General features: G+C 58.5%; 1 protein-coding gene across 11 annotated transcripts in view; it reads right to left on the bottom strand.

The window, feature by feature from the left end:
- The window catches only part of GSE1 (Gse1 coiled-coil protein), a 409,018-nt gene that overhangs the window by 20,136 nt on the left and 365,502 nt on the right, over positions 1 to 23,380 (bottom strand). For 8 of the 11 annotated variants that reach the window (XM_053553788.1, XM_053553780.1, XM_053553828.1 and 5 more), the window contains 2 exons: positions 15,688 to 15,906; positions 4,250 to 4,449 (listed from right to left, as the gene is read on the bottom strand). In XM_053553788.1, coding sequence (XP_053409763.1) covers positions 4,250 to 4,449; positions 15,688 to 15,906 — 419 coding nt within the window. The remainder of the gene's footprint in view (positions 1 to 4,249; positions 4,450 to 15,687; positions 15,907 to 23,380) is intronic. The other 3 variants (XM_053553790.1, XM_053553812.1, XM_053553820.1) reach the window with 1 other exon arrangement.

Genomic DNA, 23,380 nt, shown 5'->3' with positions numbered 1-23,380 from the left:
AAGACATGATTGCAAGAGGGACTTTACCTAACAATTGCAATCAGTGTAACCTGGCTTATTGTACCCTCAATGAATCTCCAACAATAAAAAAAAAAAAAAAAGAAAGTCTTCAGTTCATGCTCTAAAAACATCTGTCCTGTAAACTTTTCTACCTAAAATGCAAACTGCATTGGCAAAGGCAGGGGACAGAAGGTAAGAAGTCCATGGCTCCAGCAGAGGGGCCTGGGCTAACCCCCTCGGGCACAAGATGTGCACTATGTCTAGGTGACAGGACACAGCACAGAGTGTCCCACAGGGTCACTCCAGCATGTGGACGCAGATGCCATCGGCTTCCAACACCCTAAGAAGTGAGCCCCGTGTTGCCTCTGAGACATGAGCTGCACCACCCACTGTCCAGGCTGCTGGAGCACACAGAAGGCAAGGGCCACAGGCCTGGTGCTGTCCTGGGGTCGGGCATGCTGGTCAGACCTTGCCTAACTCCTAGGATGGCCCTGACATCTGTCACATTGTCACAGCAGGCAGCTGCTGGGCCTTGACTAGATAGACCTATCTGTGGCACCTCTCTCTGTACACATTTGGGGCAGGGGGCGGCCACAGGCCCCTGCCTCCTAGACAGCAGACCTGGCTGGAACCAGGGAGGGGCCCACCCTACTGACCATGGTCCCTGCCGAGCCCAAGGGGGTTGTGACAGCCCAGCCACACAGAGGGATGTCCCACGCCTAGTGCATGGAGGATCCACCTGGGGAAACCAGATGTCCTGCCTATTCTTGTCAGTGACATGACTTCCTGTGAAGAGGCCAGGCTGGGGCAGCCCCCAGCTTGTCACCTCCCCATGCGGGTGGTGAGGGGGCTGGTCACTGTGCCCTTCTTGGCGCCCACCCATCTTCATAAGGCAGACGGTGACCCGGCAGTTCAGAGAAGGTGCGGGTGGCCCTGTCAGGCGCATTTCCCTAACACGTGCCCTCCTGCCCTCCAGAAGACAGTCAGCAGTAATTAACGGAAGGAGAGGGTGCTGACTGGAATGTTTAATCACCGGCAACAGCTGCTCTCTCTCCCTGTGCTCCTTCCCCAGCCCTCACTCTCAGTGGGGTCCCAGTGGGTTCATGGCCTCTGACTTGCCCCTCCAGAGCAGCAGTCTGGGGATGGGACGCACTCACAGGCACTGAGGCCCTGCGTGGAACTGGGAGCCACCTGGCCACGGGGTCCTCCAGAGGCTTTGTCACCAGTGGGGTGGTTTCCACCTGCCTCAGGCGACGGGCTTCTGTCTGGTCCTGGAGATCCTGGACCAGCCCCAGAAGTGCCCGGCACCTTAGTGCCCCGTCAGCCTTGTGAGCTGACTGCAACCCCAGCCCATGGTGCAGTGGGAAGTGAGCACCTTGTTAAGGCCAAGGTCTCAGGCACGGTGGGGCACCACCTGGCTCGCCCCATCATAGTCCCCCTTGCATGACCCGCCTACACTAGCAGGGTCCTGTCTAGGCTTCAGGGTTTTCCTTCACATCCCTCCCTTGGCACAAAGCCAGGCTGAATAGGACGGAGTGGCCCTTAGTCCTTAACATCGGGGGGCCCTGATGAACACCAAGCCCAATGCTGGTAGCGAGTTTTCCTCCTGCCTGGAAGGAAGATGACAGCCAAGGGGCTTGAATACCACCCACGCTCTGGGTGGCCAGAGACCCTGGAGGATAAAGCTTGACCCGGGGATAGCACCTGCCACTAGACCTGCTGCCTGCCACCTGCCTCTGCCGAATCGAACAGTACAGCATGACCTCCCCAGGCCGCAGGCCGTGGGGACCTTGCCCAGCACACTGTCCTCGGCCCCCTAAGCGCCTTCTCTCCTTGGCCATGGACAAAGCCCTGGTCACAGGCACCTGAGCCAGATGGCACCTTCCTGGCTTGGCTGAGGACAAACAAGGAGTTAGGGAGGCTGGGGGAGTGGCCAGCAGGCAGGGGGCTCAGTGAGCCAGACCACACGGCTACAGCTCCCATCTGGCTGGAGCCAGCCAGGCCAACGTCACCCAGACATCGGAGAACTAGGTCAGCAGGGCCCAGAGCAACACACAAGGCCACCCAGGCAGGAGGACAGAGGGGAGCAAGGCCAGGAGGCTTGGTGGCCACCCTGAGGCACCCAGCAGCCGTGGGCAGGGTCCCTCTGCCATCCCGGCAGACAGACGTGCTGCAGGGCGCATCTGCTGGGTAGCTTTTTATTTCTGAGCGGAGCTGTGGGCGCATCTGCAGCTGTGAAAGAAAAGGTGGGAGGGGGATGCATCACCCGCTGGTGATGAGAGAGGTTTCCGCAGGCAGACGGGACACGCTGTGTGAGCTCTACAACAGACCATTTCTCACTGCGTCTCTCCTTTCGCAGCTCCAACTACCTGAGAGACATTGGTGACCCCCAAGAAGAGGCCCCAGACTGGGAGAGGTCCTCCTTTCTGTATCCCCAGGCCTCTGCCCGAACTGCTGAGCCCCAAGTCACCTGCCAACATGGTGCTCTTCACCACTGCCCTCCCTAGTAGCATCTGTGTTCCATCAGGCATGGTGGCTGTAAAGTATAGGAGCAGATCTATCTCACACACACACACAGATGCACGCACCCCTCCCTCCGGTCACTAAAAGCCTCTGAGGTGGTCAGGACCCTCTTAGGAGGCCAAGAAGCTCAGAGACAAGGGTTTGCATGTAAAGGTGCACAGAACCCCATGAAGGTAGCATCTGCAAGAGGAGTGTGTGTGGGGGGGTGTCTAGGCAGTAGCTGGTGCCAGGGTCCTAGGGACAGGAGTGACCTTTCTGACACACTCAGGGCTCAATAAGAGCCAGCCCACTCCTGTTGGGCCTGCTGGGTGAGGCAGGGGGTCAGGGAGGCTGCAGCTCAATCAGGTCACTCAGGGTCTCTGGGGTCAAGGCTGATCCTAGGGGGCCTCTGGGGTAAGGAAGCCCAGTGATGCTGCCCTTGGCCTCCTCCAAACCAGGACCAGGGCTGCTTCAGGCTGCTCTGAGCCCCCTCTTGCTGGACTCCACCATTGGGTCCTTCCCTATCTCTCTACCCATCTATAAACTGTATCCAGGAATGAGCAAGGGCACGAGAGGCCTCTGGGGGTTGAAGAGGCTTCAGCAAGGGGACACTCTGGGGGGATCTGTTGCCTTAGCCAGAGAGGATGGCAAACGCAAGGCTGCCCAAAGCTATTCCTAGGGATCCTGGGGGTCTTCACCCTGGATCCGGGCCTGCCCAGGGCATGGCCCTGACAATGACGGGTGCCCAGCACCCATGTGCCCCTGGGAGGGGCGAGGGGGACACATTTTCCTCTGCCCACTGCTGCCTTTGTGGTTTAATTAGGATTTCCAAGTGGTGCTGTCCTCCCTCCGGGAGTGTGGCAGAAAAACCCAGAAAAGGAGCACAGCTGAGGACATTCTTAATGAGCCTGCCAGTCCTGGGTATGCAGGAGGGATTCTGCTGGCGGGGAGGGCCGGGAGCAGTTCCCAGGGCCACCCGCGCCTCCAGCAGGCAGGTGACGAGTCAGCCAGAGGGGCTGGCAGACACAGGGAAGCCCCAAGCCTGGGGAAGGGCCTCCTCTGAGAGAACTTTAAAGACAGAAACGCAAAAACCACCAGATTTCCTGTTCTGACGGCTTGTGGGCTGGCACTGTTCCTATTTCAGTCGACAGGTAACAGCAGTGATGGCTGCTGTTTACCCGAGTGTTTGAAGTGTGCACACTGGGGCACCTGCCAGTGTATGGCGTGCTCCTGCCCCCAATCTCGTGTTGAAGCCCTGCCTCCCGGGACCCTGGACTGTGATCATCCTAGGGACGGTCTTTAGACAGGGACCCTGACCCAACGTGACTGGCGTCTTGTAAGAAGAGGGGAATCAAGACACAGGCACACATAGAGGGGACCACACGAGAACAGGGGAAGAAGGGCCAGCTGCAAGCGAAAGGCAGGGGCCTCTGGAGAAACCAACCCTGCCCACACCTCGATCTCCAACTTCTGGCCTCAAGAAAGGAAGAAGAAACCACGACCCCAGCTGGGAGTTGACACAGCAGCAGAGCAGACTATGTGGACTAATGCACTTGATCCCCACACTCCTTGAGATGAGCGCTTGTCTCCCCCACCATGCAGCAGAGACAGCAGCTCAAGATGGGGGGAGCGTTTGTGCCTTAAACTCACAAGCTCCAGAACCACCAACAGGTGTCCAAATTTAGCCCTCTCTCTGGGAACACAGGGTACCTGCACCTGTCCCCGTTTTCCAGCTTGGGCCACTCACCTGCCGGGTCTCGCTTCTCCAGACGCCATTGACAGTTTTGGTCGGGGCGATGGTCACCACGGGGGGCGTGCTGGGGACGCTGTGGCCCCCAGGGGGGACGATGATAGGGCCCATGGGCACGCGCTTGGGCGTGCTAGCGGGAGAGCTGTGGTTGGTGGCTGGAGAGGACACAGGGGACGACTCGCTGCTCAGTGAAGATCCTGTGGAGGAGAACACAGTGGCCTGAGCAGGAGCCACCCGGGCCCAGGCCTGCTTTCTGGGTTGCAGTGGCCCCTGGCCAGGATAGAAGTCCCCAGAGTGAGTAGGTACACCAGCCACTTGGTTCCCCCTGACCTACGGACAGGCAGGAAGCAGAGAGGCTGGGATCCAGTCAGCACTTCAGCCTGGTCCAGACAACCCCGGAGCTGGGCCAACCTCCCTGCACCTCTCCTTATTGGCCCTGGCCCACCCTAGTGCTGCCTGACCTGGCTGGAAAAAAGGAGCCTGGGCAGGGCCAGCTCCCACTGACTGCGAGAGAGGAAGGCAGCACCTCTTAGAACAGACGTGTTTCTAGGAGTCACTGATGGCAGGCAGGGACCTATCGCCCCAACGTCCCAGGACACAGAGGGTGGCCACTCTCGCCTCCTGTCAGCCCACCTCCTACACTGCACCCCCAGGACAACTGGCGTGGGGACCGGACCTCAAATCTCACAGGAAGGACCTGAGGTTCCGCTGAGCCAGGTTCACAGGACACGGCAGTACCCCCCAGGGTGTCAATGTGGCTGGGGACACAGGAAGTGAGTGTAAGGAGTGCCCAGCACCCCACAACAGGGCCGGTCAGGCAGGGACACGGTGTGGGGGTGTCCAGGAAGCCCCAACTGCAGCTGCCCCAGGTGGTGCTGGCAGATACTCAAAGAATATGATAAACACTTTGTTTTTAAACTTAAAACACTAAGACGTAACCCACCATTCTGGAGGGTAGGAGGCAGCGGGTTTGAGTGTGTTCCATATTCATTGCCATGTACTTCCAGAACACTCCCAGGGTCCCAGACAGAAGCCCTAGCCCTGAGAAGGGCAGGGGTCAGAGGGCATTTAGCTCTAGGACCCTGAGGGCAGTGGGCATGGAGGGGTGGGGCCAGCCATCCCACAACTGATCACGGAGGAATAAGCAGCTCCCACCCTAGGTGTGGTAAGGGCAGTGCTCAGGGTCTTTTGTTCCTGGCAGGTACCAGCCTGGCCTCCAGTACCCTCCACATCTTCCACATGGGTCCTGAGAACGTGTGGCTGAGGCCAGGGTTGCTGGCAAAGCCCAAGCCTAGGCCCCTGAGAGCTCTGCCCAGGCCGGAGAGGCTCTGAGGTTACACATGCAAATTGCAGAAACATTTGTCTAGGCCTTTTCAATGCAGCTCCCTAGGCTTGTGTGCAGCTCACCCAATGGCACAGGGCAGCCCTACGAAGGAACCCAGTGTAACCAGCCCAATCTGCCCCCACCCAACACCATGAGCCACGCCCCAGAGGAACCCAGCAGCATGTTCCACCCAGTGACCCCAGAACTGGGCAAGGCAAGGCACCCGCCTCGTCACGTTCCCACCCACTGGCGTCTGGCCAGGGTGGGCAGTGAGGTCTGAGGGTCGCACCCCCCCCCCCCCCAATTCCCAGATGGATCACACAGCCATCTCAGAACTCCACAACCTCTAAGTGAGGACTGGGCACTGGGCCAGACAGGCCGAAGTCTAAATCCCAGCTTTGCGGCACAGCAGGCCAAGGCAAGGCAAGTTTAGAGCAGTCAGTGTTGCCACCGCAGAGGAGAAGCTGGCTTCCTCTTCCCATGGGAAAAGATCCACTTGGCAATGCCATTGTTAGGGATAGTGCAGGGGCAGTCTACAGGGCGGGTCCGGCCGGGCCTAGGTCAGACCCTGCTGTGCTTGAATGGCCTTTGGGGACTGGTCAGCTGCCGTGCACAAACCAGGTGAAGGGAAACGCTGGCTAAGCCCGGTCTGTGCAGCCGTGTGGCACCAGCCACACCTCCTCAGCACCGGACACCCATGCCCTGAGCCAGCAACCCCACCCGTGGTGCACACCCAACCAGAGACACGGTTGAGGCTCAGGCGGCCCCAACGTGAGCCCAGCCTCACCCCATCCCCAGCAGGAAGGACCTGGCCTGTGGTATGTCCTAGCATGAGCTCCACCCCAGAAGACCTCAGCTACTGAAGTCACCCAAAGACAGCGTGAGCTGAAAAGGCCAGATGTAGCCACCTTGTACCAAACGGCGCAAAGCACTCTGAGGGGTGAGTCCTCCAGGGGTGGGGAGGGTGGTGAGTGACAAGGACCAGGGGGAGGGCCCTCCGGTGTACCGGAATGATGGGTTCACTCTGAGGACTCACTGTGCCAGGCACTTTTCTGTACATATTTAAACTTCCATAAATAAATTCACCGTAAACTTTTAGGGATAATGTTTTTGTCTTATCTGTGGGGTCCCTACTGCACTTCTCTTTTGGCCACACAGCTTTGTTGAGAAGATTCCCATCGTACAGTTCATCCCAAGCCACTTGGACACCTCCACCCCCCTTAAAAGAAACCCTGCCCCTCCCCGGGAGGCAGGTGCCGAGAAGCTGCTGTCTGCTCTGTCTCTGCAGACCTGCCTCCCCAACGTTTCGTATGAATGGAAACCCAGCTTCTTCCAAGCAGGAGGCTTTCACAGTTCATGCTGTCTGTGTAAGAAGCGAAGATGTCACTGTTTTGTTATGTGTTTGAAAGACAGAGTCTCACTTGGTTCCCATGGGCCAGAGTGCTGTGTCATCAGTCTAGCTCACAGCAACCTCAAACTCCTGGGCTCTAGTCCTCCTCCTGTCTCAGCCCTGAGTCGCTGGGACTGTAGGAATACACCACGATGTCCGACTAGTTTTTCTGTTTTTAGTAGAGACAGAGTCTCAAACTCTTGGGGTTCAAGTAATCCTCCCACCTTGGCACCCCAGAGTGCCAGGATGACATGTATGAGCCACTGTGCCCGGCTTGAAATTCACTACGGCAGCGTGATAGAAAGTGTGGGCCTGACCCGTCCACGCCTTGTGGATTGCGGCCATTTGGACCGGGCCCACCTTTTAGCCTCACTGACTGGTGTCATGAGGCTTCCCCTGCCCCTTGTTTTTTTTTTTTTTTCCTAGTGCAGTGGCATCATTATAGTTCACTGCAACTGCAAACTCCTGAGCTCACGTGATCCTGTGCCTCATTCTCCTGAGTAGCTGGGGCTTACAGGTGTGTGCCTGCCAACACACATCTCATTTTTAGTAGAGATGGGGTCTCACTCTTGCTCATGCTGGTCCCCAAGTCCTGAGCTCAAGTGATCCTTCTGTCTTAGCTTCCCAGAGTGCTGGGATCACAGGCGTGAGCCACTACACCCAGCCCCTCTTCCCCTTCTTAGAGCTCATCCTACACTCAATCTGGGGCCCACAGGAAGGTGCCCAGCCAAGCCCCGTGTGTCCCTGTCTAAACTCCAGTACCCATGGGGGGTAGGGGAGGAGGACAGAATATGGACATGTGCGCTCTGTAGCAGAAAAGAAGTAAAATGAGCATACCACGAGCTGCCACCCTGCTGAGACAGAGGCAATGAGAGCTCACACCTTGGCTCTAGCTCCCCAGGAAAAGTCTTAGGCTCAAGACCAGGAGGCTCCGGGTCTCTCTGGGTCTAGGCAGGGGAGTAGAGACCTGGGGACAGGCGCTTCCCAGTTCGTCATGTGTTAGGCCCTAGGGCCCTCAGAGAGGCTTCTGTACCCCAACTTTATAAAAAGGAGAGTCTCACAGCCCCTGTTGTAAGGGGCTACACAGACCTGGCCTGCTGGGCCACAGATCCTGTTCTGCCCCCAGAGAGGCCCCTTCTCCATGTGGCTGGTCTCTGAGTCGGCCTTGTTTCTAAGCATCAGTGGGTGAGGTGCGAACAGGGGAGGGGGAGAGGGGAGCTCTGGGGCAGGGTCCTGAGGAGGCGAGAGGGCGTTACTCGCCAGCCGGAGTGGTGGGATCGATGCCCCCATGATGCGATGCTAATTAGTGAGGCCAGCGCTGCCTTCCTGGTGCTGTGTGGCTAGAGCGGGGAAGTCTGTGATCACTGTGATTAACTGGCGGTATTCGGCCAGGAGTTAGTCAATGAAACAGCTCTGGATTGCAGATGACAAGAGGCAGCGCGTCCGCGTCACCTCTGCTGTCTGACCTCGCAGATTAGCGCCAAGGCCGACAGGCAGATGTAATTAACAGCTGAGACCCCAGAGTCAGCCACGGGAGCCAAGCGAGGGCAAAACAGGACAGCAGAATCGCAGCAGCACCTGTAAGCCCCCCAGATACGGGTCTGGCCAGCCAAGCAAACACACACCAGCCACCAACTGTGTGCCCTTAGAAAGGTGCCTCGGTGTCAGGCTGTGGGACCACTCCTGGGCAGAGCGTCACAGGCACGGCCTTGTCTTGATTAGGCTGATAGTAAACACGGAAAAAAGAGGGAGGGAGGGCTGGCGGGGTAAAGACCATCTGTCCCACAAAGCCCCGGGGCCTGACCCAGCTCTGAATCTGCCAGGGGAGCGACGGAGCGGTCAGAACAGTGATGAGGTGATGCATGTCCCCCCAAGGGACTTTTGGAGGACCTTCGTGAGAGGCCCACTCCTGTGCTCAGAGCTGGTGGGGCCTGAAACCTCAGGATGGCTCGAGCACCCACGACACACCCTCCCCACTCTGTGGACACAGGATCAGTCAGTTATGACCAGACAGAGGCACTGTCCCTCTGAAGGAGGGCCCCCAGCTGATCCTGTTCCCTGCTTCAACCTGTGCAGGGGCAAGGTGTGGGCCGGGGGTGGGAGTGGAGCAGGGGAAACTTTAAATGGCTTCTGAGTAGGGTCCGCGCAGGAACTGTGGCACCACATGTTGTGACTCTGGGGTGGCCCATGCAGGGGGAGAGGCAGGGTCCCATGAACCCCAAGTCCATCGGGGCCGCCCCTTCCCCACCACCCTGCTTCTGTCTGTGCCACAGATGTGGAAGGAGCCTGGCTGTGTCAAGTCAGCCCCTGCCTTGAGGGCCCAAGGGACATGCAGGAGGCTGCTGGCCATCGAGCAGACCCTCATGACAGAAGCTGGGTCATCTCCCTCCACCCAACCTCCTTTACAACGAACAGCAGACCCCAAAAGGCCAGTGGACTCTGTGCCTGCTGGGAATTGTGTACACCTCAGAGGTGAAGTCCCCACAGTGAGTGTACACGTGACAGGTGTAATTTCCCCCCGCAATTTCCACCAGCCCCAGCACAGCAGTGACAGCGACTCACCACCAAGACAGGGCTCACATCCAAACCGGGCACAACCCGCAATTCTAGGGAGCACCTGCAAACAGAGCCAGTGGCTGCCACGTGCAGCTTCCAGGGCTAGGGGCCCCCAGCCCGAGTCTACATACAAGGTCCAGCTTGTGGCTGCCAAGGGAAGGTGGCTGTTGGCCAGTGGCAGCTCCTGTGCCCGATCCACCATCAGGTGCCACGGCCATTACATCCAAAACAACAAAGGGAAGGTGTGGGTTTCTACTTTGAAAGGCGTTTCCTGAGGTTGATCATTTACCAGACAGTGTGAGCAAATCCCTGGGCCTGGGATCAGGATGAGGCCAAGAGGAGCTGACTGCCGAGCACGCATGGGGTGGGCTGCTGCTGTCAGAGCAGAGGGGCTGAGGGCTGTGCTGAGGGAGGTGGGTCCCGGGCCAGAAGGAAGGGGAGGAGGACAGAGTGGCCGAGAGCAGTGGCAGAGGGTGCTTCAGGAAAAGGACAGAGGAAAGTAAGTCACCCTGGCCTCCATGCCCATCATCTCAGGACAGGGCTGAAGGTGCTGGGGTCGAGGAATCTCTGCCTCATTCAGCCAGCCCTGCCCCAGGCCCCACTGCACTGTGCAGAGGGGAGGCCTGGCCAGAGGGCTGACGCTTCCCTGCCTAGCTCCCCCCTAGCTCTGGCAGCTCTAGGACGAGAAAGCAGCACTCAGGACACCCGCCACGCTCACACCTGCACCAAGCGACAGATGGGGGTCCACACACCCACAGAGACACCACCACAGGATCCCAGCCGCCATACACCGACACCCACATGCAACCAGCCTGCCAGGTGGGGGTCTCCCCAACCCCTTGTTCATTCTGTTTTCTATGACAGAAAGGTGAGTGGGCAGGAGCCTGTCTCTCTTGTGTCGACACACAGGGCCACTCCTTGTCCTCCATTGGCTCAGGCAGGATCTCGGTCTCAGGTGGCACCAGGGACCTGACAGTAACCAGACCTGTCTCACTTCTCGCCTGCAGTTGGTGACAAGACAGGGCGGGCAGCCAAGAGACACGGCTGGAGGAGGCTGGTGAGGGGCGCAGGGACCTCGATGCTAAGTCAGAAATTCAAGTCACACTGCCATTGTCCCTACCCTTGACGGCCACAGTGCACCTGGCTCAAATTAGGCTGTAGGTGGTGGGGTCATCCCTTCTACAGGTAACTACGGTGGCTGCCCCAAGGCCAGGCACTGTGACAAGCTCTGCTCGGCCAGCATGAAGGTATCAAGGCTACGGGTGGTGGCCCAGGGCCTGAAGACACTTGGACAGTGGGGGCGGTGAGGGTGACCAGGAGCTGGATACAAAGGACAACAAAGGTTAGGAAGCCCAGGGCCAGGTGCTGCAGGTGCTCCCCCCAGTGACTGAGGACATGCAGGCTCCCTGCCAACCCAGCAGACACAGGCGCTGCATCCGCATGGGAGACTGGCGCCTGCCGCGGTGGCGAGCAGATTGCTGCACAGCTTGCGAGAGCCCCGCCTGGCAGCAGCCTTGCTCCGTCACACACGGGTGGGGGCGGCAGTGGGGGCTCTCCATCTTGCCCTCTGCATGGGCCAGAGAGCTAGGGACAGGGACTCTGGAGGCCCCTGGCTAGGCTGGGCACTCAGGGCAGCTGGACGCACCAGGCCTGGTTCTGGGTGCAGGACTCCTGGAGCACCCTCAGGTCATAGAATGCATTTTACTCCAACTGCAAGGCTGACATGGGACACTGAACAGCAGGCTTGGCCCCACTCCTGGGAGGCCAGGAAGCTCAGAGGGGCTGGAACTACCTCAGGAGAGTGGGATGTCGGGACTCCTAAGCTGGGGCATCATATGCCGACAGGGGCAGACATGGTCCTTCCTCCTGGTAGGGGAGGCCAGGCTGATATTGTGAAGGAGGGGAGGGGTCCCGGCCAGCACATCCAAGGACCTGGGGCCATCCCAAAGGGTCCAGCAGCTCTGGAGGAAGGAGGGGCGAGGCACCCAGGAAAGTCCCTTTAATAGCTGGTAATAGGGGAGGGCTCCAGCAGTCAGGGGGCTGGCAGAGCAGGGTGAGCCCATGAACACCTAGGCGCGAGTGGGCTGCTTGCCTGTCACCAAGGGACCAACTTGGAATCTGACATGATCATGCTGCCCAGACACTCCAAACCCCTTCTCCCCAGCACAACACGTATGCACAGGGCACCCAGGAGACCAGCCAGCCGGCAGGTGGGAGCTGCTGTCCTGCCCACGGTCCCACGCCACTGGGACCAGATGTTGTTAGACCTCCAGCACAGAGAGCTCCCAGAGGGTGTCCAGGAGCACACCCCGCCCCCAAAGAAGCACAGGGGAGATGGTGGTCCTGGTTAAGGGGGGATGGGACATGCAGGGGGTGGCATCTGCACACGTGAGCCTGCCTAGTGCAATCACCCTGGGTCATCACAGTTCACGGGGTAGAGATGTCCTCCTCGCCCTGTAAACCAGCAGAAACTTAAGACCTGCCAGGTCACACAGCAAGGACAGAAGGTGGTGGGACACGGATCTGAGCGTTCACCCTGGCCCTGGGAGCAGGCTAAAGGGTCTGGCTGGCTCCAGCACCAGCCCGCCCTGGCCCCCGGGGATGAATACCCAGCCCCACGCTCGCACTCTCTCGGGAGGGTGACTGAGCTTGGAAGGAAGAGAACTTATCTCACAGCCTCAGGAAAGATAAAATCCCAGTGCGGCCTGTCTCGGGCAGCCGTAGAGGGGCCGACACTCTTCCCTCCTCCTCACCCCTCCTCTCAGGGCAGAGCAGGCAACGTGGCACGCAGATTGCTTTGTCTGAATTGAATTTTTAAACTGCACCCTCGAGACATGATGAGAGGAGAGACATCAGCGGAGACGCAGACGCGGTCATATGTCTAAAAATAAGAAGCTTCCAGAGGCAGGCGCTGGTGCAGGTGGGTGAGACGCTGGTGCAGGCCAGGCTGCTGACAAGAGGGACGTGGGGACCGGCAGGTGGCCAGGGCTAGGGCTGAGACTGCACCTTCCCGGAGGGGTGGCCAGCTCTGCCAGCCTCTCTCTGTGCAGCCCTGAAGCCGCTCTGCTGCCACATCAGGGGGACACAGTTGTCTAATTTGGCTGTGGTCTCACCAGCTTGGACACTACCACCCCTGGGGGGCCAGGCCAGGACTGGGCACAGGGGGGCCTGGCTCCCATGAGAGGCACAGCCCTCGCAGAGTCACAGGTGCCAGGCGGGGAAGAGCCCAAGTCATCTTAGACTATTCACGCAACTTAACAATGTGGGACTCATGGGGTTAGGACAGCTCAAGGCTCAGTTTTGTCCCCTAGGAAACTGGACAGAGGGGAGAAGTGTGCCTCTGGGAAGGCAGACACCCACCGTGCCAGTCCACATGTAAGGAACAGCTACAACAGGCAAGTCCACAGAGGCGGAAAGCCGACAGCTGCCCCATGGTCAGGGGTGATTATCGCGTTCCAGACCTAGAGAGTTGTGAAAGCTGCGCGCCTCTGAACACAACCAAAACCACTGAATAGTTGCATTTATACAGGGGGAATTTTATAGCTTGTGAATTTTGTCTGAAAAAATTTAAAAATAAAAAAAAATCCAGACCCCACCATCATCAAACCCACCAAAGGGTCTCCCCGCTGCCCTGGCTGGGGAGGAGGTAGCACAGGGGAGTGATGGACCCACAGCCCCAGGGAGACAGGTGTGCGCTGCTGACCACTAGGCAGATTCTTGTTCCCAAATCTAGCTCTCCACACCCCAGTGCTGGGTGCCGGGGCTGGGGGCAGGGAAATATTCTCCAGCCAGGACCAGCTGCTCAGAACTGTCCTTCTAACTCTGGTAGCAGCAGCAAGAGACACAGGCACACCCAGCTACATGACCTCTGGCTTGGGCTCGACCTCTCTGAGCCTCAGCTTCCCCATCTCCACCATGTGCTAATTTGGGGCTGGTGGCTGACTCAATGAACAGGGGAGATGGCAAGGTCAGAGCAGGGGTGACTCAAAGAGAACAGTGGTGTGGCCCAGAGAGGAGTAGCTGAGCCCATCCTCATCTGTTTAAATCAGGGTGCACCCAGGGCTGACAATGTGGAACTGGCAACACCGAGCCTGGGCTTATCAAGAAAGGTGGCTGGGGATACGGTATCTGCATCAGAATCTAGGTACTGGTCCTGCCTGTGGACCCCGAGCCCCCAAACCTTGGCTGTTCCATCTCAGTGAGGGGACAACTCAGGGAAGGCATCGTATGATGCATGCTCCCCTCTCCTTCACCAAGTCCCCGGAACTCCTTCCCAGGGTGTCGCTCAGAGTGCCCAGGGGCAGAACAGGCCTTGGAGCCACTGAGTGCAGCCTCCCGCCAAGTTCCCTCCCGCTCTGTAGGACACCTTGTTCCCAGCCAGGGAGCACCAGCAGGCCTGGCACTTGGGCCACCTATGGGGCCACCAATGTAGCTGGATGCCAGGGCCAGCCTGGGGTGGAGGAGAGGGAGTGAGGGCCCAGCGAGGCAGGCTCCTACCAGGACGCTGGGAGTCCTTGTGACAAGCCCACAGCAGGAACACGGGGTTGTAGGTCTCTCCACAGCCTTCCTGGGCGAGGGGAAGCCACCAGCCCTTCCATGACCACATCCTCTGCAAAGTCACCCCAGGACCAGAGCCCCAGAGGCCCTGAAGGGCACATAGCTGCTGGATGCAGCTGGACGCTGGGGGTGACTCAGCCCCAGCAGAGCCAGCATTCTCCATGTGCTGACCATAGCCTCTGAAAACCCGCATCAGTCCTGTTCCTCCTGCCTTCTGGAACACTGAGAAGACGACCAACACAGGAGCTGCCGTCCCTTCCTTCCTACAGCCTCTTAGGAGGGGCCCCATGTCCCGACTCCTGCAGCATCTGCTAACCACCCGGGCCCAGCAGGCAGTTGGCCCCCTCTTCCGAGCCATCTGCCTTACAGCCACCTTTGACACAGGGGGCCCATGCAGCCTGGCTGGCTCAGATACCGCAGCTCCACCTCTGCCCAGCACAGCAGGCGGAGCCAGGAGGCAATGGGGTGCTCCCTGCCGATACAGAAACCAGGCCCCAACTGTCCCCCTACTCCTGAGCCAGCAACCACCCTCTGGTCAACAAAATGCCAGGCTAGGTCCTTCACCCCAACCTTCAATGACCAGTCGTAGGAAGAACCTTGGAAGAAGAGATTCAGAATCAGAAGACCCCTCAGCCTGCCTCAGTCAAGGCAAACGTCCCTTCAACCAAGCTTCAGCCCCTAAACACAGAAACAGATACAGTCCCCGCACGCAGCATTCTGTGGGAGCCCCGGGTGGGCCCAGAAGCTACATCCTTAGCCTCAGACACTTGGGCGAGGTGGATGGCAGGCAGAGGCCTGGGGGTGCCACTTCCTCCAAGCAATGAGTGCTGGGGTGTCTGAGAGGCCAGGGAGAACCTGTAGGGCCCAAGTCTTCCAACTGTAAACTGCCCCCCACCCCCAGTTTGTCCAACCACCAGCTCCCCACCAGCGCCAACCTGGGAGCCGACGGTCACTATGGCCCTGAGAAGTGCTCCAAAGCTGGAGCTGAAACGGGCCTTGAGAGCCTCATTGCTCAAAAGACTGGGGCTCAGAGAGGGTCAGCACTTGCCCAAAGCCACACAGCATGTCACAGCCCAGGTGAAACCAGAAGCCAGATCCACGCTGCTCCACAACCTCTGCCCCAGGACCAGTGTGTTTCTAGAGACACCATGTTCTCTGCCACCTTTGGAACAGGTGTCAAAGCCCGGCCCAGGCTGGCGAGCTACCTAGGGAGAAGTACTGGGGCCCAGCACTCCCTCTGAAGCCTCATGGGACTTCCGTGGCCCAGGACGACCCTCTAGACTTAGCTGCAGGGCTGGTAGGAAGGTCCCCCCATCACTGGACACTCCCACGGTGGCTTCCGGGGCCAAGCAAGGAAGGGCAGCGGCAGGGCAGAGAGAGAAGCACAGGAGGGACGCACAGGTATGGGGGGGCCAGAGCCAGAGCACGGCAGCAGAGGAGACAGTCTGCCGCAGGCGAGCTGGTGCCGGGGGAGCTCTGCCCGCCAGCCCTTCTGAGCGCCGCCTCCGGCTCTCACAACAGCTCGTCTCGGCGCCGACGCACCTGCTCTGTGGAGGGCTGGGCAGAAGGGTGGGCGCCCCCACACGCGGCCTGGCGGGCGCCTCTTACCTCTGGGCTCCTCCGCCTGCTTGGCGAGCTTGCGCAGCGCGGCGGCGAAGCTGGAGGACGGGGCGGCCTGGGCCGACAATGCGCTGCTGGTGGCCGGGCTGCCACTGGGCACCAGGGCGCCATTGAGCGGCGAAGGGGTGAGGGGGTTGACGGTGGCGGTGGTCCTGGTCGCGGTGGAAAGCATCCCTAGTGAAGGGGACTTGGGCTCATGGCTCATGCCTGAAACAGGAAAAGAAGAACCAGAGGTCACCCAGAGAGCAGGAGCGCCCAGCACCAGAGCAGGGCCCCAGGGGAGGCAGTGCCAGCAGGCAGCATGCAGGGAGTGGGGCAGGCTTGGGTGGCTCCTGGCAGGACAGGCAAGAACAGGACAGAGCCAGCACCGCAGAGGGGACAGAGCTGCAGAGTCCAGAGTCCAGTGATCCAAGGCAGCCAGTACCCCAGCGATCCTACCACCTCTCCTGGGCAGCCCGGCTGCTCAGAAACCCAAAGCACCCAATGCAGGGTCCCAGACCATCACAGGGAACAGAGGAGGGGAGCCAAGGCACAGGGCAAGGGACAGAGCAATGATGCTGACAGACAAGCCTGCAGCGGGGAAGCTGAGCAAAGGCAAGACGTCACCAGGCCCCGCGCCCCTGGTGAGTTCCACACCACATCACAGAGAGAGAAACTGAGGCGCCTGGTCAGAGCGCCCAGGGACAGGCTAACGAGGAGACGGGAGAGGGTGCAGCTTCCCGCCGACCCCACATGGGCCCTCACTGGGCACTGACTCTGCCCTGGGAGGCTAAAGATAGGAGGCTGCAAACCCAAACCGCTGTGTGGCTTAGAACCCTCCACTCTCTCTGGGGCTGAATTTGCTGGCCTGATGACCACCCACCAACTCTTCCAGCAGGCCACAGTGGCTGGAGATCTGAGTCAAGGCTCAGCATCGAGGATGACAACAAACATTTGGGCATGACACGGCCACCTCCTCTGCAGCTCTCCAGGGTGCTGCCTCCTTGCCATCCTGTGGGCGCAATCAGTAAAAGCTCACCCCAGGTGGGAGGACGAGCCACCCCACACCACAGTGCCAAGGGGAAGAGGCAGGAGGGTCTAGGGAGAAGCAAATTAACTTGCAAACCCCAGATGGACACCTAGGAGGATGGGCTCACGGAGGTCACCTGGACGGGGGGATAGTCGGAGACGCACAAGGACATACAACAGGCAGAACTTGCCCTGGGACAGGGGAGGCGACGGAGGGGACCCCAGAGTCCACCTCACCTCTGCCTGATTCTGTACGGAGGTGAGAAGTCTAAATGGAACCCACGTCTACCCTATGCCTGTGTGGCGGGAGGCTCAGAAGTAGGAGAGGGAGGACAAGGCAGGACCCCAGGAACAAGCCACCAGAGGTCATGCACCCTGTCTGTGGATCCTAAATCCCAAATTCCAGATAACCAGGCCTAGCAGGTCACCACCCCTCTCCGGAGGAGGGAGAGAACTCTCCAGGGAAGGTGGTGGGTGGGCACCATCCTCTCCTCCCTGCACCATAGTGAGCACGTATTACACTTAAAATTGTAGTAACTCAAATCACGTTTGACTTTTACAATTACAAGGGTTGTTCAAACGTGACTTGTATTGGTCTTTTGTTATTGGGATATGTTGAATATTATGATGTTAATAGTTTTTTCCTTTCTAAACACTTTTTTTGGGCACCCTCTGTATCTGACTCTAGCAGTTTAAAAATATATCCAAGGTCTTTGTTCCCCTCCCCAAGTGTGGGCCAGACTTAGTGACTCACTGCTGATGAACAGAACACGGTAGAAGTGTTCTGTGTGACTTCCAAGGTGCTATCCTCTAAGGCACCACAACCTCCTGGCCCTCTCTCAAATTAACCGAGCAGAGGGGTGGGCAGCCACCATGCCCCGGCAGTCTGAGAAGAATCCCACATGGTCAGGACTGAGGCCTCCCGCCAACAGAGACATGAGGGAGCCACCTGGGCATTGGACCCCCAGCCCTGGGCCAGCAGTCAGATGAGATGGTAGCCCCAGTCGACATCTTGGTTACAGCCTCATGGGAGACTCTAACTCAGAACCAGGGAACAGGGCAGGCCTGAGCAGCTCCTGGCCAGACAGGCAAGAATGGGAGAGAGCCAGCTGTCAGAGCCAGCTAAGCCCCTCTCAAATGCCATAGAAACTGAGAAAACGAAGATTGGCTGTTGAAGCCACTGAGTTTAGTGTAGTGTGTTACACAGCACTGGGTAATGGACACAGCAAATGTCACCACATGCTCTTACTGCAGGCCACCTCTTTACTCTCTCTCCCAATAGAAGCCCCCAAAGTCCAACTATCTGCAAATAAATACTCTGTGCCCTTACCTAGGAGTCTCTAGAATGTGTCCCTCTGATGACAGCAGAGGCTGCCAACCACCTCTTCCCTTTCCCCCACATCCCTTAGAAAGTCAGCCAGCCTCCTCTCCTCAAATCCCAGCCACCCTAAGAGAAAGGTGCTGTCACAACCATTTCATCACAGGTGGGAGGAGGTGGGCTCAGCTCTAAGGGACGGCAGAGAGAGAAGGGCCAGCATGGCCTCAACATACTGCCTGTGTCCACCTGACGGATGCTGGTCAGGACCCAGCCCCAGATCAGCAGGCTGCACCCTGCCTGAAACCCACAGAGCCATGAGAGATGAGGGTGATACAGGGTGCTGTGTGGTCGCTGCACCTCCCAATGACCTGACCAGAGGTCTGGGAGCAGATGCTAAGTCCCTGCTCCATGGCCTTTGCGACAAGCTGGCCAACTGCTGGGCAGACCCTCTGCGACCACCAGCTGTGGGCACAGAGGGGCAGAGGCCATCCTGCAAATCCCAGGCTGAGCCCCTACGCCGCAGAGATACCAGCAGTAGCTTCAGATGGCTGCAGGAGTAACTTTCTCTTTCATTTTTATCCTCCTCATCTCTCCCTGTATGTTCTAATTTTTTTTATAGTGAAACAGATTTCAATAAAGGGGAGATCTTCACAGGGAGAGTGGCTTGGCGGCATTAAGTCACAACCACCCCCAGAATCACCAGGCTCAGCCCCAGAACAAGGGGGCAAAGTGGGGGGAGCAACAGAACTGGGGTGACCCTGTGGAGCCTGACCCCACAGCTCCTGCCTCCCCGTGGTGACCAGGGTCCCAGGAGGCAGGGCAGCCCTCCATGCCCGCTTGTGGTCCCTGTCTATGGCCACCTCCATGTCCACATGGCAGTCCTGCTGGCATCCTGATGGCACCTTCAACCCCATCTCCCACCTCTGACAAAGCTCAGCACCCTCTCCCCAGGACCCTCTGGTGGCCTCCAGCTCTTAGTCCAGCTCGCCAGGTCTCCGGGGGTCCCCCAAAGCCGGCACCCCACCACAGTGTCAGCCATGGGCTCCCAAGGAGCTGAGAGCCCGGGAGCTGCTCTGCTGGTGTCAGGTCACTTAAAATAGAATTCCAAATGAGCAGCTTCATTAAGGGGAGTCTAAAATTAGCAATTCTCCTCAGCTTGTGTGCAGCAGGCAGGGAACGGAGGGGGTGCAGCAGCCCAGGGGCAGATCCCTCCAGGCTAGGACAGAAGGCCAAACGGGGGGACCCAAAGACCCTGTGAAAGGTCACCCAGCACTTTCTGTGAGAGGACACGGCCTCTGGGGGCCCATCCTGCATCCCACCACCCCCAGGGAGGTGGACATGGGCCTCCCTCCATAGGTGTTTTCTGGCTGAGGCCAGGGCAGGTGCCAAGGTGTCCATGGAGGCCCATGGCAGGTGGGCATGAGGGGGAGGGAGGCCCTGGAGGGAGCACCCCCTGCCCTCATTAGAGAGGTATTTATTAACTTCTGCGCTCCTGGCCATTGACTGAATTCTTGTCTACATTATCAGCTCATGTAAATTCATTATCCTAACAGCTGGGAATAAGCTCCTCGCCGTGATGGATGTGGGCCAGGGGGCCGGGGCCGTCTCAGCACTGTACAAGCTCTCTTGACATGTGCGGCTCAGCAGGAAAAAAAACGAGCCTGGGGTCTAGGTGGACTAGATCTGCACGGGGAGGGGAGGGGCTCCCTTCTTTCTTATTTATATCACGTGCTACTCTGGACAGGCTCCTTCCTGCCTTTGTCAGCTGCCACCTTGATCCTCCAGGGGGAAAAAAGCTGCCACATCCAGACACCCACAGTTTCCTCAGCCTGGGTATCCTCAAATCAAAGGGCCAGAGAATATGCTGCCCTCCTCCCTCCCAGCCCCCTGCAGTGAGCCTCAGCTTTCTGTTCCCTGGACCCCATCAGAGCCCATCTGGGCCAGCTAGTCTCAGCAGCAGAGCTGAGAACCCAGTGGCTACTGCCAGAAGCCAGACAGCAGGAAAAGAAGAATAAACACACAGCCCCCGCCCCCATCGCATGGACGGTCAGGAGCGCAAAGATCGCTGCCCTAGGGCACAGCCCTCACTCTCTCTAACAAGGTATGGCTTTTCTTTCATCAATATTTCCTCCTATTCTCTAGTATGGTCAGAAACAGCACAACACTTTAAATTTAAAAAAAAAAAGAAAAAAGAAAACGAGGAAAAATCCCAGCGGAGAGGGGAAGCCTGGCTGGCAGAGGGAGTTGATATTTTCTGGAAACCCTCCTTGTTCCCGATTCTTCAGAACATACCCCAAACGGGTTTGCCTGCTGTCCAAACGCTCCAAACAGCGGGATTTTAAGAGAGGGGGAGGCTTCTAATACTCTATTAAATGCAGTGCCCCTCCAGCGCCCTCCCTGCGCAGGGGGAGATGGCGGAGGGCGGCATTAATCAGCAGGCGCTGCAGCCCTCCCAGCCTCCCGCAGATCCCATAATTACTGCTCCCTTTCATCCCTGTTCTTCCCCAGCACCAGACCTCAGGCCTGCTCCCTCCATGCTCTGTAATTACAAGCTAATAGCTGAGATGAATTTTCTGCTGGGTCCCAGTTCAAGCACCAATCCGCCCCTTCCCCTGACAGCCCCCCCTAGGGTAATTACACCCCGTGAGGCCGGGCTCAGCAGGGCTTCACTTTCAGGCCTGCGTACACAATCTGGACCTGGATTCTCTAATCACCCCTCTTGGTAATTTTTCATTACCACAGAAAGAAATGTTTGTGAACAAATAAAGGGCGTCCCCTGGCTTTGGGGGTTGAGGGCTCCCCCTGCACCATGCCTGCCCAAGCAAACCCCGCTCCCCGAAAGGGGCACTGCTTCTGCAGCCCTAACAAGGCCGGGGTCACCCTGCTGCAGAGGCCCGGGCGGCTGCGGCAGCACGGGGCGCCACGTGATCCCAGGAGCCCGAGCAGCTTCATAATAATTCATTATTATATTTGCCTTCGGCATGTTCTGAGCTCACCAGCGTGAAGTGATTTTTCTTGGGGGTGGGGTTAGGAGAGGAGGCCGGGCGACTATGGGGAGAGGTCTTCTCATGCCATATGTGCGGGGGTGGTCTGCATGTGTCTTCATGTTTTTTCTTCCAACTGAGGACAACTTCTAGGTTGCCTTGAGTCCCCACACAAGGTTGATGCCCCACGTAATGGACAAGTGAGGCAGGGCCATCACTAATGGCCAGGGATGAGCCTCAGCAGATGGCCCAGAGACTGACCTGGAACCAGAAGGGCCAGGAGAGGGGTGGAGAGATCCTCCCACAGGAGTAAAATGAGTAACAAAGGCTCATTCTGCAAGGCTGCCCACCCCCTCACCACCACCCTGGCCCCCCCCCCCCCGCAGACCTGTCACTCAGCCACATTTACTGAAAGCCCTGAGATAGGAGCTCACAGGACCCTATCCACCCAACATTGCAAAGTCAGCACCAAGGGCAGCCACCACAAACCCCACATTCACCCTGAACCCCACAACACTCTCGCAGCTGCAGTCCTGAGGTAAACAGGGGTGATGGCACCCCACACTCCTCCCCAGTTTCACCTGTCCCTGCCCAGTCCAGGAAGAACATGGGGTATAGAAAGTTCTGTAAAGGCCCTTTGGCACAGGCACACCAGACAGGGCAAAGGACCCGGGTGAAGCCTGGGGGGCTGCTGGTGGGGCTATGGCGCTGGGTCCCCAGGAGGGGGTTGCCAGGTGGGTGCCTAAAGCAGTTTAAAGGCAAACAAGGGGGCTCCACAGGCCATGCAGGGACAGCACTGGATACTGGGGCTGGCATGCTGGGGTGCCAGAGGACGGAGGCCCCCTAGAGGACTGTCCTGGGATTGAGGTTCAAGGCTACAGACTGCGAGTCCCAGAGGTTCCCGGATGGAGGTGATGACGGGAAGTCAGGCAACAGATGGCAGTGACATTTGACGCGATTATTCTAAGCGGCTGCTGCGTGTATGCGGACAGATGAAGGGCTGGAGAGCAGGAGGGTGTGTGTGGGGGAGGGGCCAGCAGATGCGGTGGCAGGCTGACCAGGGTGGGGGTGGGGGTGGCCTCAAGACGGGGTACAAACACACCCAAGAAAGGGCTGGGAGGCTGGCTTCAGCGTCCAGCACTGACACTGCAGAAAGATGGTACCAGGAAGTGACCTTCTGCAGAGCGCTCACCACATTTCTCCTCCCCATGTCACCCTTTAACATGAACAGGCCCTATAAATTGACCCTGCCCCCAAAGCAAGGTGACACGAGTTGTTACCATCACACAGCTCAGCTGGGCACCCACCACGTGCCTAATGCCGAGCCACTCCGTCATCCTGCCAGCTGGTGCCAAGGGGGCCTTGGTGGTCCTGGCATTCCCCGTGCCCAGGACCTCTCCCCACTCATGTGTTCCATGTAGTCAGATCCTCACCCGTAGGTACAGACAGGCAAACTGAGGCTGGAAGAGATTTACAGCCTTATCTCGGGTCCCGGGCTGAGAGGCTCAAGAGCCTAAACACAAACCCAGTCACCCTTGCCACCGCACTGGTGATTTCCCTTTAAATACGAGAAGGTACATGGCAGCTCTCGCTGTGACGGCGGGTGGCTACAGGGCACCCACATGAGCTGTGCCCACCTTACAGATGCAAAGAACAAGGACAGGCGCTGGTACACAAGTACTAAGCAGGGAGGCGGCTCTGAGCTCGGGCGGCCTCTAGCCCCGCTATCCTGGGCTCTGAGATGGAGGGCACTCATACCAGGGTTGCTGGAGGCTGGAACAGCCCCCAGCTGACCCAAGTGGCCCATAGCACCTGAGAAAACCAGACCACTTCTGCCTCGCTTTGTTCTCAAAGGAGCCCTGTTGAGTGGGGACCGCCACCTTCCCCCCAGAGAAGCCAGGCGCAGGAAGCCCATAGGGACAAAGGTGTCCAGTGTAGACAGAAGTCTTGAGGAGAGGAACCCAATCTGGCCACGACAAGGCCACAGAGGCCTCCAAATTTCCACAGAATGGCAGGCCAGGAACCAGCAGGGCTTGGGCCAGCAGGAAGGATAAACCTGATCTGGGAGAGATGAAGCCAGATGGAGGACGTCGTCTAAGGGCCTCTCTTTCAAATGCTTGCTTACGAGGGCCCTATAAAACCCAGGACCTGCTCCCGCCCCAGCTCTTAGGTGACCAGGAAGCTACTCTAAGGAGGGAGGGCAGCAGGGACAGAGAATGTCGGGGCACCTGTCTCCCCCATACTGACTGACACTGACAGATCCTGTTCATGAAGTTCCCTGCCTGAGGGCCCTCGGTCACAGCAGGTGCACAGAAGGAACAGGAGCCAGGAAAAGCCAAGTAGCCTTGAAAGGGAGGCTGAGAGTCCCCAG

The sequence above is a fragment of the Nycticebus coucang genome, chromosome 2, assembly GCF_027406575.1.
Source record: "Nycticebus coucang isolate mNycCou1 chromosome 2, mNycCou1.pri, whole genome shotgun sequence".
In the NCBI taxonomy this organism is placed as follows: domain Eukaryota; kingdom Metazoa; phylum Chordata; class Mammalia; order Primates; family Lorisidae; genus Nycticebus; species Nycticebus coucang.
This window is presented reverse-complemented; position numbering and strand designations above follow the sequence as displayed.